Source organism: Sciurus vulgaris (genome assembly GCF_902686455.1).
Source record: "Sciurus vulgaris genome assembly, chromosome: 10".
Lineage (NCBI taxonomy): Eukaryota > Metazoa > Chordata > Mammalia > Rodentia > Sciuridae > Sciurus > Sciurus vulgaris.
The window spans coordinates 82,649,812-82,667,317 of record NC_136470.1 but is presented as its reverse complement, the minus strand read 5'-3'; the positions used below and the strand labels follow the sequence as shown (position 1 = coordinate 82,667,317).

The window sequence follows — 17,506 nt, the reverse complement described above, 5'->3', positions numbered from 1 at the left end:
CCTTAGCAGGAAGAGTGAAACAGGGGGTATTGCAATACCAGATCTTCAACTCTACTACAAAGCAATAGTAACAAAAACGGCATGGTATTGGTACCAAAATAGAAAGGTAGATCAATGGTACAGAATAGAGGACACGGACACAAACCCAAATAAATACAATTTTCTCATACTAGACAAAGGGGCCAAAAATATGCAATGGAGAAAAGATAGCCTCTTCAACAAATGGTGCTGGGAGAATTGGAAATCCATATGCAACAGAATGAAACTAAACCCATATCTCTCACCATGCACGAAACTAAACTCAAAATGGATTAAGGACCTCGGAATCAGACCAGAGACCCTGCAGATTATAGAAGAAAAAGTAGGTCCAAATCTTCATCTTGTTGGTCTAGGATCAGACTTCCTTAACAGGACTCCCATAGCACAAGAAATAAAAGCTAGAATCAACCACTGGGATAGATTCAAACTAAAAAGCTTTCTCTCAGCAAAGGAAACTATCAGCAATGCGAAGAAAGAGCCTACAGAGTGGGAGAATATCTTTGCCAATCATACTTCAGATAGAGCACTAATCTCCAGAATCTATAAAGAACTCAAAAAACTCTACTCCAAGAATTCAAACAGTCCAGTCAACAAATGGGCTAAGGAAATGAATAGACACTTCACAGAAGAAGATCTACAAGCAATCAACAAACATATGGAAAAATGTTCAACATCTCTAGTAATAAGAGAAATGCAAATCAAAACCACCCTAAGGTTCCATCTCACCCCAATTAGAATGGCGATTATCAAGAATACGAGCAACAACAGGTGTTGGCGAGGATGTGGGGAGAAAGGTACACTCATACACTGCTGGTGGGGCTGCAAATTAGTGCAGCCGCTATGGAAAGCAGTGTGGAGATTCCTTAGAAAACTTGGAATGGACCCTCCATTTGACCCAGCTATCCCACTCCTTGGCCTATACCCAAAGGACTTAAAATCTGCGTACTACAGAAATACAGCCACATCAATGTTCATAGCTGCTCAATTCACAATAGCCAGACTGTGGAACCAACCTAGATGCCCTTCAATTGATGAGTGGATAAAGAAACTGTGGTATATATATACTATGGAATATTACTCAGCCATAAAGAATGATAAAATTATGACATTTGCAGGCAAATGGATGAAATTGGAGAATATCATGCTAAGTGAGATAAGCCAATCTCAAAAAGCCAAAGGACGAATGATATCGCTAATAAGTGGAGGTTGACACATAATGGGGGGGAGGGAAGGGTTAGAGTTAGGGTTAGGGAGGGGGGCAAGTATGGAGGAAGGAACTACTGTATAGAGGGTAAAGAGGGGTGGGAGGGGTGGGGGGAAGGGAAAAAAATAACAGAATGAATCAAACAACATTGCTCTATGTAAATTTAGGATTACACAAATGGTATGCCATTACGCCATGTACAAACAGAGAAACAACATGTATCCCATTTGTTTACAATAAAAAAAATAAATAAATAAAATGCTGATATTGTAAAAAAAAAAAAAAAAAAAAAAAAAAAAAAAGCTTTCATTTAATTACATTTTCATCAAGTTGCCAATGAACTGATTAGTAGTTCTTACCTTTAATGTTTAGCTACTAAAGTTTGTTATACGGCGGTCGACAATTGCATACCTTCTTGATGAACGTGCCTTTTGTCCATGCACGGCCCCTACTTTGAACTCTGTGTACAGCTCTCAAACCTACAGTCAGCCTTGGGACACTGTTACTCCTGCCTTTCTCTTCTGTACCTACTTTCAGATTTTCAAGTTTCTTTTCTTTCTGACGTTAAAAAAAAATTAATTGTGAATTATAGCATACATCGTTGTATTTCCTTTCTCAATACCTCCACTTTCTCTCCTCTCCTCCCTCCCCCACCCCCACTCTCCATTCCACCACTCGATCTTCCCTTTCCAGGAGGTTCCTTTTTCTTCCCTATTTTTCTTCACAACATCTGCATGTAAGAGAAAATATATGGTCTTGACTTTCTGAGTCTGGCTTTATTCTGATTCTTGTAAATAGCATAGAACTGTCATTTTGTAAACCTAGTTTAAGAATATAGGATTTTTTATGGAAGATTATAGTTCACCCCCAATTTCTGTCATGATGATAAACTATTTTATGTCCTCATTTTATGTTTTTACTTATTTGATTTTTTTGTTTTTAACATTTTTTTGCATCTTGATCAACAGGAATCTTTCCAAGATCCAAAAAAATCAAAAGAATTACTCTATAGTTTCACTCAACAACTTATTTTTTCTGTAAAGTTAACCATTTTTTTCACAATGCATGAAACATAATATTTGCCTTTTATTTCTTCTTGAGATTACAATGATGAAATAATCTATATACCTTGTTTAAAATTCATAAGGTGTTGATAATACTTAAAGGAAATATTAATGTCAAAATAATTAACATATTAAAAGCTAACAAATTTATTACAGTTCATAGTTGATAAATATATTATTAATAGTGTGTATCATGCAGTAGAGCTTTCTACAGATTTTTTTTAAAGCTAATAGACTACTTTTTGAACACTTAGCTTTACAGGAAAGTTGAATGGAAAGCACAGAATTTCCACAAGCTTACTTTCCCACTCCCAATTTTCCTATTATTAAATCTTCTATTAGGCACACATTTGTTAAAATTGATAAGCCAAAATTGATCCATTGTTATTGAGTTCTATTGTTTACATCCGGGTTCACTTTCTGTGCTGTAACCTGTGAATTTTGATGAATGGGTGATGGTATATATCCACCATTAGAGTACCATTCAGAATAATTTCTCTGCTCTAAAAATTCCCTTGATCTGCATTTTTCTCTTTTATTATCTATTTTTATACAGTTGTTTTGGTATTTTTAATATTACTATATATTTTTCCCCTTTCAATTCTTATTCTGTGTGTTTGATAAAGTTGGTATCCATTCCATATTATTACCTTGTCAATTTGGAAATCATACTATATTTTTTCATTACTTCATGGTTTCTTTCTCTTCTTGGTGCTCTTACTTAGACATGTTTCTCTCTATTGGTAATTGACTAAGAGAAAACAATGTTAATAATATTTAGAGACTGTATGTTATGTACCTGCCAAGTGTTAATAATTTACATAATCTGTGTAATATAAATAGTAATCTATAGTATCTAATTAGGTCCTTACAACAACCCTTTAAAGTGGGCATAGTCTATCTCAGGAATTAAGACATTTACCCAATGCTATGCAAATACTAAGAAATGGACCCAGCATTTTTGAGTTCAGTCAAAGTTTTGAAATTCTAGTTTTGTATATTAGCATAGAATTAATTATTTTTCTTGGGAAAGTATTCTATTTCTTTCTTTTTTCCTTCCATTCAGATAAGATAATATTTTAAAATCATTTTAAAATTATTTCACCTCCCTTCTCTCATTTGCCCCTCCCAGGAAATCTTTGAATTGATTTTATACTCTACTTCAGCACCATTTCTTCCTAGATTTTTCCGATACAATTTAGAATTTTTAGTTCTGGTCTATTTTTCTGACCAATGCTTTATCATACCAGAAATTAAACTTAAGTATCATTTTTCAAATAAAATTGAGAGTATAGTTACATGTTGTCAAATTTGTTTATAATCACACAGAATAAATTAGTACATGTCTGTAAAGAATCTCATAACAGATATAAGGGATATTTACATGTTAATACCTAAATAGGTATTAACTGTTCATTATACTAGGAGAACATATTATAAGGAAACATTAAAAAATTAATATAAAATTCAAATAAAAATTTTTATCATAGCATTAATCTGTAGATAAACATGCAGTAAATCTAAAATTAAAACAAGAGCTATATGGTTAGTTAACATGTATACCTATGAAGAAATTTGTCCATCCATTTAAAGTAAGATGCAAAGTTTGCAATATATATACAGGCATCAGACTGGTTTTGTCTGAACTTGGGGATAATGGATAATTTAAAATTTATTTTTACTTCATTAATTTCTAAATATTTTATAAATCTTGTTTATTAATTTATAATCACAAGTCCTCCCCCCTACTCTTTTATTATTCTTCAACTTATATCTCTACATTTCACCTTCTCATACCACTATTTTATTTTGTTTCCATTTTTTTGACTAGTGTTCTATTCTTTACAATGAAACAATTTTATCTGCGACAGCTAAAACCATACTGCCCTCTGTGGGACTTTGGGTGATTCACAACTTTCTTATCTTTTTCTTTTTTTAAAAAAGAGTGGACCAGAGGTTGCCCAATGTGTTTATTTAAATAAAAGAAACAAATGTGTAAAGTGCATACGTAAAAGGAATATATGCTAAAATGGACAACAGAGTTACCTGGAGCACCAAATTAGTGCTATTGATCTAATAATATTGAATTCACTAGGAATTGATTTATAAAACACCTACCTGGTAGAAACAAAACCTAAAGTTCACAGAAAATGGGGGGAAAAGAGTTTTGTGATTTAAGTTCAGCTCCTTAAAGCATTGATTGCAGTGTAGCTAATCAATATTTTGGAAAATAAACAAAAAATCATTAGCTGTAGATAAATTTGGTATCATTTATATACTAATAGTTATTTGGTATCAGTTATTTTGCAAAGACTGAGCATTTTTGTGCTTGATAGGTGGCCCTTCTGAGGATACACAGAGACATTTGTTTAATATCAGAGGTAGAAGAACTTGGATCACTTCTCTCATGGTATACATAGAGCAACTGAGTAGCAGAAAAATCCCAAGATTTCTCCAAGCTCATACTTGAGAACCTAGCAGAGTTCTTTCTTGAATAAATTCTCCACATTTCTGGACCAGCGTGGTCTTTCCGTTTCATACAAATAACATTTCTCTGCTTCAGGGTAACATGATGTCTACCTATTCATTCCCATATCTCCTTACTCAGACTTCTGCTGAATTCTTCTTTTTCTTCTTTTCCATCAAAGATCTCTTTTCCTCTTCTGCTTCCTCTTCAGTGCTGCCTCCAACTTGCTTAGCTGCTAGATTATTCAAATTCAAGAACCCAGTGAAAGGTTCTGTGATTTAAAGATGATACTTAGATCTCTTTCTATTCAATCTGACAATGAACTATAAACACTGAGTAGATCACATAAAATGTGCTTGCCTGTAGGTGCTGAGTTAGAACAATCAAGATAGAATGTTAGAGAGAATTCAGATTTTTGGAGAAGATTCTGGCTTAAATTGTAGCTCTCTCTCCCATTAGAAATAAATATAAGTAAATTGCTAAATCCTTCTGGGCATTGATTTCTTTATCTGTAAATATTACCACATACTTTGCACAGTTGTGGTGAAGAATAGATACAATAATATATGTAAATAGACTACTGCATAATTCCTGGTGTTTAACAGTCATTTGAAACACAGTTCCCAAAATAATCAATTGTTTATTAAGAACCAATAATTTATCTATCATGCATTATTAAACTTATAAAGTTTATCAAGTATTGACTTCATAATAAACAAAAATAGTTTATACTCTTACAGGTATTTTCTGGTGTCCTGAAATTTTAAATTTGAAGTAGTTCAACTAATCAGTATTTTCTTCATGATTAATTCTTTTCATGCCTTATTTTAAAAATCTTTGGTTACTCCAAGAGAGATAGTCATCTGCTTTCTCTTCTGAAGTTTTTATTTCTTTCCTTTGTGCATTAATGTCTCTGGTCTATTTGTATATGAGTTTATATTGTTTGGGATAGATTTTAAGATTCATCTTTCCCATGCAGCTATCCAGCTGATGGAGTATACTTATTGAAATAGTCATTCATTCATTTTCTTCACTGCTTTACAATGTCACCATTGTCATAAGGTGGGAGATTATATATGTGAGTCTATTTTGTGTATCCTGCTCTGTTCTGTTCATCTTATTTGCTTGTTTCCTCCAATACCATGCTGTCATTAGCAGTGTGATTTTATATTAAGTGTTAAAAATCTTGCCATTTTCTTGAACATCTGTATTTTCAGTTTTAGCCTGTTCATTTTCACCAAAGCATTCTGGGTTTTGGTTGGGATTATAGTAAATTTATATATCATCTTTGGGAGAAGTAACATCTCAAACATTGAGTTGTAATCATGAGCTTAGTGATTCCAAATGCAAAATTTTTAATAAGTAGCTACCTACCCTCAGAGACCAAATATATACAAGATTCAGCATCAAGACAAGGAATAAAGATCAGACATGACAGGAAGAGAGACTAAGTGATGATAAGAAGATGTGGAAGGTCTGCTGTGACACAACTTTTGGTGGAGGACTGAGGAAATATTCACTCAATAATTTCTATTTTTCTCCATGAAGTGGAAGGCAATAGATCCATTGATGGTAGACGGTAGAGCTTGTGGACAGCTGAGAAGTTTGAAATTGTCACAGAGGGTAGAAAAAGAGGGAAATTACCATCAGCTCCAACAGTTCAGATAAAGAGAAAGCCTGTGGATGTGGTAACTGAATGATGTGATCAGATGTAGAGAGGTTAAGAGAGAAAAGAAGATCTGGGTCAATCTGTGTTTTAGGATCTGCTGAGAACTTTTAAAGGAACTTCAATGGAGAGAAACATTTGAAGGCTTTCATAAAGGAGTGGTAGAATGTTGGATCAAAAAGGAAAGAAGTTTCAAAAGCATTGAAAGAATTAGGGGAAATGAAATAGTCAATTGAGCAAACTGCTAGATGGTGGATTGTTGCCAGACAGTGGGACAAGATCAACTTGTGAAAGGAACCCCAAAGTTCCTAAGATGTATTTAGATCCCCTCCTCTTGGATACAGTGTAGGATTCACTTTAGCCATCCTTTTGGCATCCTCGTTTATAGAGCAACTGGCTGGACTTGAGGCCCTTTTAGGAGTGGCAGAACAATCCTGGGTAATGTGGTGAATGGAGAAAGACAGGGGAGTTGTGGCCAAGGGTAAAAACTATCAACTCTGCTTGGTATAATATGAGCTTTTATAGCATGCCTTGGAGACCAGCTATAATACATAGAGAGAATCACAATTGGAACTTAGATCTCTTTTTGTGTCCAGTGTTTAAATCCATGCATTCACTATTTAGTATCCAATTTATTGAATCAATCAATTTCAGTTTCATTGTTTGGAAAATTTTTACAGCACTTAGATCATTGCCAACTTTTTAAGTTTAACAGCATTTCCATTAGATCTATCAAACTTTTCTTAGTACTATGAGGTTCAATTAAAATGTCTCAAAAAAAAAAAAAAATCAGGGGCTTAAGGTATAGTTCAGTGGTAGAGCACTTGCCTAGCATGCATGAGGCCCTGAGTTTAATTCTCAACACTTCAAATGTAATAAAATATAAAAAGCAATGAATCATGTAACATCATTTATACTCTTTTAAATATAGAAACGTCTTGAAGGAAATGGTGAAGAAACTTTTATGAGAATGCTGTAATGCTTGGCCATTTCTCTTAGACTGGTGGCCCAAAAGGACTGCCCCAGTGATAAAGGTGTCTTGTAAAAATTCAATGAGATGATGCTTGTAAAAACACCAAGAATAGTGCATTGCGAAAAATTGGTTCTCAATATATTTTACTTTATTAGGAATTGGAACCTTATGTATGATGAAAGTCATGAAAATTGGTGAGAAAGAGTATTAGATTTCTATGAGGTCGTCTCACTTCTAAAAAGTGACTTCACAGAAATTTACTTCCAAATCCCTTACCATTCTTGTCCGGCATAGAACTGCTCAAATTATGACTGAGCAAGTCAGTCTGGAGGAATTTTGCGATTTCTTCCTTAGAACCACAGAAATGTAGGGATTCTCATTCACTTATAATTCACTTTCTTAATTCAGTGCTCACACTATATTATTCCATAGAGAGCTTCTTGTCTAAAGCATTTTTATCTGTCAGGGTCCCATGCAAGTCATGTCTGCCTTGTTTACTCATCTCACACACTGATGTGGAAGTGAAGAGCATTTCTGGTATCAGGTATCCTTAATGTCTGGCAGCATGTATTTTTGGACTGTATCTCCACAGCACTTCGGTATCACATTCCATAATTGCTAACATGTAAAAGGATAATAATCGAAAGGTGACACAAACAATATGTCCCCTCTTTCTTGTCTATTTTTGTGTTTTCCCCATGAGACTCTGAACTCTTCAATGCATATCTTATCTGTATAGCACACTCCCACATTCAATACTTGTGAAAAAGAAATAGCAGAATGTTCTTCACAAACTATTTATTAGCGATGCTATGCAAATAAAACTCATACACTTTAAGGAACTATGCTGTTCCGATTTGTATCTTTTGGGGGAGATAGTTCTTTAAGTGTTTTCCAGAGAGGTATTGCCCATTATGCATTCTGGGGAAAGAAAGGGAGACAGAAAGTTTTGCACTCCACATAAGGATATATATCAGGACTTTTAACCAACAATCCCATTGCCACTTGTTACAGTGCACTAGAGTTCAGTGAGAAATCAAGGCTTATTGTTCTGTAATGAAAATTTCATGTTCTGCATCGTTGGTAGTGTAATCTCTTTTGACACAGGTAAAAAGGATAAGCAAACAAGACTTAAGTAACCAGTTTTAATAAGTGGGGAATGTGTAGCTAACCTTCATTAATCATCTTATATTCAGAACAATGAATAAAATCCCGAACTTTGTACACACTCATTTTAAGTGTATATTTCTAATCATCTGTCAGTATCCTCCCAAGCATCACAAATCAAATCATCCCCTTCATCGCCCTGTCTCTGAATTCCTATTTTTAAATAAAGAACTACGGACCCCTTGCATTTTTCCCTTTCTGTTTCCTCCTTTATCCCAATGACTCTTCCCTTATATCTGTAATTCTTTTCCATTTGAAAAAAAATCTCATATCTTTCAAGTTCCCTGTTTTTATTGTACTTTGGGACTATTTGTCCCAAATCCAAGTCCACAGAGCACAGTGGAATGTTCCATTAACTAGTAGTAGTAACTAGGACTTGAGACCCAAGTCCTACTTCTTGACCTATCACTAACCTACTGAAAACCTTAGAAAAGGTGTTCTTGCTGAACCTTCAGTCTTCCCATATTCTGGAGAGAATGGGTATTGGAGTTGAAGATGTCTATGAACTCTGAGCAGTACAAAGAATTCTCTGTTTCTCTAGAGCAAATCCTTTGTCCATGAGCTATTGCATCCTTCAGACACTAGAGGGGGCTTCCTGAAGGCTTTTCTAGTATTTTGCAGATTAAAGAAAAGGTTGACTCTCTCTTAATGACAGTACAGTTTTTAAAATACAAATTCTAACTAAGAAATATGATTCCAATTTTTTTCTTTTAATATAAGTGAAACAAACTTTGCAGCAATTGCATCATTTTCTATTATATATGACTTTTACTATGGAGCTAATTTAATTTAATGCCAGCCAGGCCTAGATTTTCTAGCCTATTTACATTTATGAAACTATGGGGAAGTACTTTTAGAAATCAATGGAAGAGAAGTGCAATTATGAGATTAGGATTCTGAAGGCCATTTTTCTCAACTGAAAATTCATTGCTTAATAATATGGTCAAAGGAGAGTTATGGTGGTCCTTTGTGAAGAACCTCTTTCAGAAAAGTAACCTAATACAATTTGATGAAAATCCATTTAAAAATAAAATTGTTATGAGTTCATCTCTTAAATTTCAAGGCAATAAAATTCAGGAAGTTTTGTAAAGAATAAATGAGAATTTTTTTCATCACCCTGCATCCAATAATGCAGGTTGAGATGCACAATTAGTTTACATTCTTAAATTATTATATGGTCCAGCATATTTCTGATGAAGAAGGGTTCATATTACTGGGATTCTTTGCTTCTTTTGTGAACAATTTTCTCATTCGTTTTGGAATCTATTGCTTATTATTGTTGATATTCTTACATTTAAGTATATTTTTGGTGTTGAAATTTTCTTTTCTTGGAGGCTTGAAACCCTACAAAGTTTTTACTCTGATATGGTGTGATTACACTTATGAAGAAATCTAAACTAGTCTTTTCATTCATTATTTATTTATATTCTATTATTTCATTTATGGCATTTGTACCACACAGCGTTAGCAAGTATTTGTCAAACCTCCATTTCTTTACTTAACTGCATCCATTCCTTTAACCAGCCAGACCTTTCACTTTATTTTTATTTCAGGCTATACATTTTTTAGAACCAGAATTGCCAACTGATCTGGGTTTTTTTTTTTGTTTTGTTTTGTTTGTTTGTTTTTTTGCACCAGGGATTGAACCCAGGGATGTTCCACCACTGAGCTACATTTCCAACCCTTTTTTATTTTATATTTTGATACAGGGTCTCCCTAAGTTGCTGAGGCTGACTTTGAACTCATGATCCTCCTGCCTCAGACTCCTGAGTCTCTGGGATTACAGGCGTGTGCCACCATGCCTGGCTCCTGATCTGTCTTCTTCTATTCCAAATCTTCCCTTATGTGGGATAATATTTAAATCTATATGTTTTAAACAGTGCTTCCTGTGTTCCAATACCTCTGTTCTCTCTAGTGTCTGTCCAATTGTTCTGTCCCTCAGAAGTCTCAGGAAATTTTACTGTGAATTCATCTTCATTCTGTGAGACTATCAGCTGCCTTTTGAGACAAGGATTTCAAGGCTGGAATAGATGTTATTTTGATCCACTGACAAAGTGGTCCTCTGTGCTTGCTTTCTTTCTTAGCCTTTTCTGATCTATCAAAGTTTTAGTATGGCAACATCAGCCAGAAACCCACATTTGGATAATGCCTGTATAAAGATGATAAGCCAACTAACTTAACTAATAATATTGCATTTTTTATTCAAGTGTGGAAAATGTGCTAACATCGAACATTTTCTCTCTTCCTCTCTCTTGTTCTTGATCTTATTCTCAAAATCCTTTTCCTCTAGTGTGGAGTAATTGTTTTATTGTTCTGAAATCTATATAGCCCACATATTACTGGATGTTAGTAAAGCAGATAAGCTATCTTTAATGCAGTTACTAATGAACACAAATATAATCAAGATTTTATGGAAGGGAAAATGTTACTTACATTTAAACTACTCAAATTTAACTAATTATATATTATCAGTGTGACTGCATGTTAGGTAAAATTACAGGTTGGGTGAAAGAATACCAAAAGGAAACTGAAAAGACATGGATATAAATCCTGGATCTACATCTTAATAGTTTCACCTTGGTTAAGTACCAAGGTCCTTCAACTCCCATTTTTATATTAATAATATACAAATCTTAATTCATTTCTTCTCCTCTGAATTAATCTGCCAAAGGAGAATACACACATACAAAAAGAATATGCCAATAAGGAATGTGTGTATGTGGGAGTGTGTGTTTATGTGCAAGTTAATTTGTGTGTTTATTTGAAATATCCAATGCAGGGCTCCTCTGGTATAATATGTTGGAGGAATATACTTACCTGGTTGTCCAAATGAGATATTTTCCTTTGATTTTTCCTTTTTGAGCAAACTCCAAGTCCATTAACTCAACTAGTTATATAAACAAATTAAATAACCTTTGCCTTGTAGCACATGGATGGGACCAAGAATGGAGGACTGCATGTAAGGGTGGACTCTGACAGCTATGTGGCTACATGTCCTTTGCAAAGAGAAGAAGGAAGTCAACCAAGAAAATTGCAGCACCTTGAGTGCAAAAGTTAAATATAAATAAGTAAAAAGTATGGCATCTCCCGGCTTCTTACATAAATGGAACTTCTTCTACTAGCAAATTATAAACCAAGAGACACCCATTCAGAACAGTCTAAAGATTATCCTGTCTTCCTGTGGGCAGAAACCAGTAAGGGAATGAAGAAAGAAGAGTAGGTGGAAATGTCCCTCTTTATGGATTAAGGCAAATTAGTGAAAAAGAAGGGTTTTTTTTTGTTTGTTTGTTTTACTTCCACAGTAGTGACAATTGACAATGTGAAAGAAAGGTGCTCGACATAGTATGATTGGCAAAACAAAACAGAAACATTCATTGATATCTTTATTAAAGGAGAAATTTGTTTAAAGTACTTTGTGTTCCAGATGAAAACTGCTAATTTTTCAGCGTTTATTTTGTATGAGGTGCTTATCACCCTTGTTGGAGCACAGAAAGCACTCAATACATGGAAGTTGGTTATTATGGTTTCTACCAGACTTAATGTTCTGACAATGCCTTTCAATCTTATCAACAGAAAATGTACAATTCATACAACTTCCTGCAATATCAAAATTCCTGTTAGTATTATTAGTTATGCTTTTAATGGGGATTCCAGTTTGACTATCATAGGTTAAGAATTCAGTTTTCTCTTCATAATTCCTTTTTCTTCAAATATTCCAGTCTCTTGTCTTATCAGAGATCTCATGCCTCTTTTTCTCCTCAGTCTTCTCCTGTGACTTCAGAATCTTTGTCAACTCTTCTTCCTCCTGAAGACCATGGGAATTGCTCAGGGCTTCAGTCTTCTTCCTTTCCTTATGCTACAGATGTTTCATGGCCAAGTTGATCCACTGCCACAATTTCAATGACTTTCTATATGTGCAGGGCTTCAAAATTTGTATATTTAGCCAAAGCTTTTCTATTTGAAGAAAAGTTCATTATATTCATACATTCTTGTTATCTCCTTTTATCTCACAGGCAACACAGGCAAAACTTACCCCAAACTAATGTCATTAACAATGAAGTTAAGAGGATGATTGAAAACCATATGGATTCTAAATAGGTCATAGAAAATCAGATTCTAAACCTATGATATCAAAGTTAAATTTGTATAGATGCTAATCATCATCCTTGTTATATCATGGCCAGCATTTAACACATGACACAATCTCTGCCATTGTTCTCAATCTTCATATCAGTAACGGTGATGCCACCACCCTGTGGCCATACTTGACTTCACTCTAACTACCACCTTCCTCACAGTCACACAGGAAGCCTTAATCTGAAAAATTGTCCCTTATTCTGCAATTATTTCCATTCCCACCTTATCACCATAGTCTAAGTTTTTATAAATTTTTGTCTTTGGCTATTATTATAGGAAACATCATTTAAAGTATTGCAGAATTCAGAGAAGAGTAAGTAGTATCTAGTAATTTAATGACTTCTTTTAAAAATATTTTTAGCTGTAGATAGACACAATATCTTTATTTTATTTATATTTTTATGTGTTGCTGAGAATCAAACCCACTGCCTCACACATACTAGACCAGTGTTCTACCACTGAGCCACAACCCCAGCCCTTAATGACTTCTTCATAAAGTTTGAAGTCAATAATATAAAACAAAGTGAATACAAGTGAAAAAAATTAAAAATCAATGTTAAATTGCCTAAATAATTAAGATGTTAAAGAAAATTATGTTAAATGCTATAAAATGTTTAGAAATACATAAAACAAAGGTTTTATATCAAACTTTATGTAAAATAAATTTATAATGGTGACTTATGAACTTCAATAGAAATATTGGGCAACAAGAAAAATAAAATATCAAATTTTAATCCAAGAAACTAGGAGAAAAACAGGATTTAAAAGGTGGGAAAAAGCCAGGCACAGTGGTGCATGCCTATAATCCCAGCAGCTCAGGAGACTGAGGCAGGAGGATAGTGATTCAAAGCTAGCCTCAGAAGAAGCAAGGTGCTAAGCTCTAAATAAAATATGAAAAATACAAAATAAAGCTGGAGATGTGACTCAGTTGAGTGTCCTGAGTTTAATCACCAGTATCAGAAAAAAAAAAAAAAAAAAAGGGGGCAGGAAAAAGGGAAACAATCATGAAACAATGGGAATAGTTGCAAAAAGAACTGAAAAAGTATTTAGTTAATAAATGAACTTCTTTAATTACTTTTCAAAGAGACTAATCAAATAGCCATACATATAGATTCTTTGATTATGAGAGGGAAAAGTTTTAAATATTAAAAATAAGAAGGCAGACATAATAGTAATCATTAAATAGTAAAATAGTGAATTTATTAATGTAGGTAATTTTGATTAATCTTAAAAATATTAATCTGAAAAGAACCCAAAAGAAACTAAGAAATAAAATATTATAATACCTTAAAAAACTGGTTGAAATTCTTCCTCCAAAATATAAACTGGGATTACATGTTTTTATGAGTTTTTAATCAAACTTCCAAGTAACTGATTATCACAATTTGTTGTTGAAAATAAGGGCACAGAAACAAGCAAACATCTCTCAATTGATTTCATGAAACTTGTGTAATCTTTCTATCAAAATCCGAACAAAAGCAACAATCTGAACAAAAGCTGCAATACTTTAAATGATGTTTCCTGTAATAATAGCCAAAGACAAAAATTTATAAAAGCTTAGACTATGGTGATAAGGTGGGAATGGAAATAATTGCAGAATAAGGGACAATTTTTCAGATTAAGACTTCCTTTGTGACTGTGAGGAAGGTGGTGTGAGAGTGAAGTCAAGATCCCTATAGACGTAGGGGCAAAGTACTACATAATACATTAGAAATATTCCCTTTGCTTATTATTACTGCTTTCACATTGTCTGAGATTTTGGCTGCCATCATTACCATGCTTTAGAAATAGATTTTGAAGTTTCTGGCTTGTTTAATCGAGTTACTTGTATTGTTAGCTATTTTCTTCACACTTGACCTCTATCCTCCACAAGATGTTTTTACTTTCTCTTGTTCTTTAGATGTTTATTGTCTTGCAGAGTCTCTTATCTGACTTTTTTCTTGACACTCTTCCTGTGTTCTCATTCTTGACTCCTTTCCCTAGGCCCCTTCGTTTTGGGAATGTAGCACACAGAGCCTGACCTGTTGCTTTTCGATCCACATTGCCTGCCTCAGAGAGTCCAGTGTTTCCCCTGTGTACACTCATCTGCATTGCCTCTCTCTTTTATTTTTTTTGGTATCAAGGACTGAACCTAGGGGAGCTTAACCACTGAACACATCCCCAGCCCTCTTAAATATTTTATTTAGAGAAAGGTTCTCGCTAAGTTGCCTGGGGCCTCGCTGAATTGCTGAGGCTGGCCTTGAACTTGTGATCCTCCTGCCTCAGCCTCCCGAGCCACTAGGATTACAGGCCTGCCTCCAAACCAATGTTTTCTATCGGATCATCAAAGTTCTATCCTGCCAGATGATCATTCCTACTGTGCAGATCGCTCCTTAAACACAGTTTAACACTAAACTCATCATTTTTTAAGTAAAAAAACCTGAGTTCTGCCCTCCTGTCTTCACATCATTTTTGCCACTGTACTTTTTTTCCCACAACAAAATTTGCCAATTTGGCATCACTGTCTTGCATTTCGCCTCTTTCATTATCTGCGGCCATCTGAGTCAGTCTTTAGTATGTCTTGTTTGCTTCCCTATCTAGTCCCATTCGCACTGCCTTGGCCAAGTGCCCAGCACTAACCTGGATCCCGCCTCTTCAATGTGCCTCTTATTTTCTTCCCATCTGCACTGCTCATCATTGCTCAGTTTTTTCTTAAGCATTCTGCCTCATATGAGAACACCATTATTTGAAATCCAGTGATTCACTATTATTTCAACAGGGCTAAAAATTCAGTCACTTCTTAAAACTCATCAAACCTTGCTTCCAATTTCCAATCTGCAGATCGTCATATTCCTTAAATACTTGTTATAAATTAAATCTCATTTAAAAGTTAATCACATTGAAAGCTACAATAAAGACCTCCTAGTATGCTATTGTAGAAAAAACCCTTTTCTATGAAAATGAGATTGCATGTTTAGTTGAATCAGGCTTTATTTTAATTAAAATGTGTCAGATTTTGAAAATTTGGCAAGACTGAACTGAAAAATTAAATGTATTAATCTGTGGGCATTTTCATCGGATTGTTTTTGTTTTAAAAAATGTTACTTGCTTAACAATTAAGTTGTAAAATATATGTACTTTTGTAGTATGACAACTTGTGTTTGAAAGCAGACATGAAGCTGTGATAGTAAACTGGTTTGTCCCATAGAGGCTAGGGAAGACGCTTGACATAGTTTGTCTAACATTATTGTAAAGGGAGTCATTAAGAAAATTGCCTGTAACTTGTACCAATCTGTGGTTTCTGCATTTTCTCTTTGACTTAGATTTTCTAATTCCCTGGTCCCAAGCCACATCAGTTGTTTCTTAATTCATTTTAAGCCACATGTCATTCTGACAATGTCTGTTACTCAAGACCCCTGAGTCCACTGCCAACCTCAATGGTTATTTAATATAATAGCAGAGATTATGTAATTGACAATGAAATTAGATCTCAAGCTGATACTAAACTCGGAGGGACCAGTGACCTATGTTTGGTGGATATTTAAATCTTGAGTTGGTCTCTGGTAATCCTTGCATTGTCCAAAATTCTCAGATTGCTTCACAAGAGGATTTCCTCTGAGCAAAAATATGAACTACAACAACAAAATCATAATTGTCTATGATTAGCATTCTTTAAAATAATGAGCTGGTTCCTTATTTATAATTATTTTGACAGGCATTCTTTAATCTTCTTTTTTAATTTGAATTTTCTTTTTACTTCCATATTTATAGTCACATTTTTGGGCTCATAAAATGTTCTGTATGAAAACACACACACACACACATATGTGTGTGTGTATATATATATATATATATATATATATATTTTACCACTTTTTCAGTACTAACTTTTATAGCAGTTTTGTAGAGTCTACAATTAGGAATTCACATGGCTTTAACTAATATTTTTTCATTCCAACTTTAATATATCAATGCACATTTGCAATATATTACAAATTTAAAATAATGAACTTGCAATATTTAAGTTATAGAAAATACATCCTTATTTTTTCAAGTTTCAAAATTTATTCCCTATAATCTCACTAGCTGTAAAAGAAGAAATGACATTGTCAAATTCCAATTACTGAAATTCAGGATCATTATATGCTTTTAGGATAACTTTTACTCATTGGAGCAAACTAATGTGTTAGAGCATCTCTACTACTATTTCATTCAAAGTAGAGCAATTCATCACTGCTTCTCATCTAAATCAATGTAGTTAATGAATGTACACATTTTTAAATATATGTTAGACATTTCTTCGTTAGTCAATGGGCACAAAAAAGGCTTCAGAGTTCTCATTACCTTATAGCTTTTTGCAAAATATTGTTTGCCAACTTTTTCTTATAAAGAAAACCCATACAATCAAACATGTATAGGCTCAAAAAGGAGATTGCAAATTTAATTTCATATGTAGCACTCTTACCTTGAGATGAGATTTCTTAGCCAGCATCGTACACTGCTGTTTCTAACATTAATTTCTCATTGCTGGGTAACCTCACTATTACCTAAAAATGTGTTCCACCGGCTCATAAACAATTATATCATCAGTCCCCTCTGTGTGTAACAAGAGACCTTAACCACAGAACTGGGAAATAAAAGGAAGAATTATGCCAGAAGTAACAACAGTGCCAGGAACCTGCTTTGCAGTGATTGGCTGGTTGGGGCCAACCAGTTGAGTTTCATTCAGCAGACTTGTTGAGTTAACCTATGAGCATTTTTTTTTTTTTTTTTTTTCATTTTCTTTATTTTTCTTTTCTGGGGTCTGCTT

At 34.0% G+C, this 17,506-nt stretch overlaps 1 protein-coding gene across 1 annotated transcript in view; it reads right to left on the bottom strand.

The window, feature by feature from the left end:
- Nucleotides 1-17,254, bottom strand: part of GMNC (geminin coiled-coil domain containing) — a 41,998-nt gene extending 24,744 nt beyond the window's left edge. Inside the window, exon 1 of the mRNA XM_079155825.1 lies at nt 17,162-17,254. Coding sequence (XP_079011951.1) covers nt 17,162-17,188 — 27 coding nt within the window. The 5' untranslated portion in view covers nt 17,189-17,254. The remainder of the gene's footprint in view (nt 1-17,161) is intronic.
- Nucleotides 17,255-17,506: the final 252 nt, after the last annotated feature.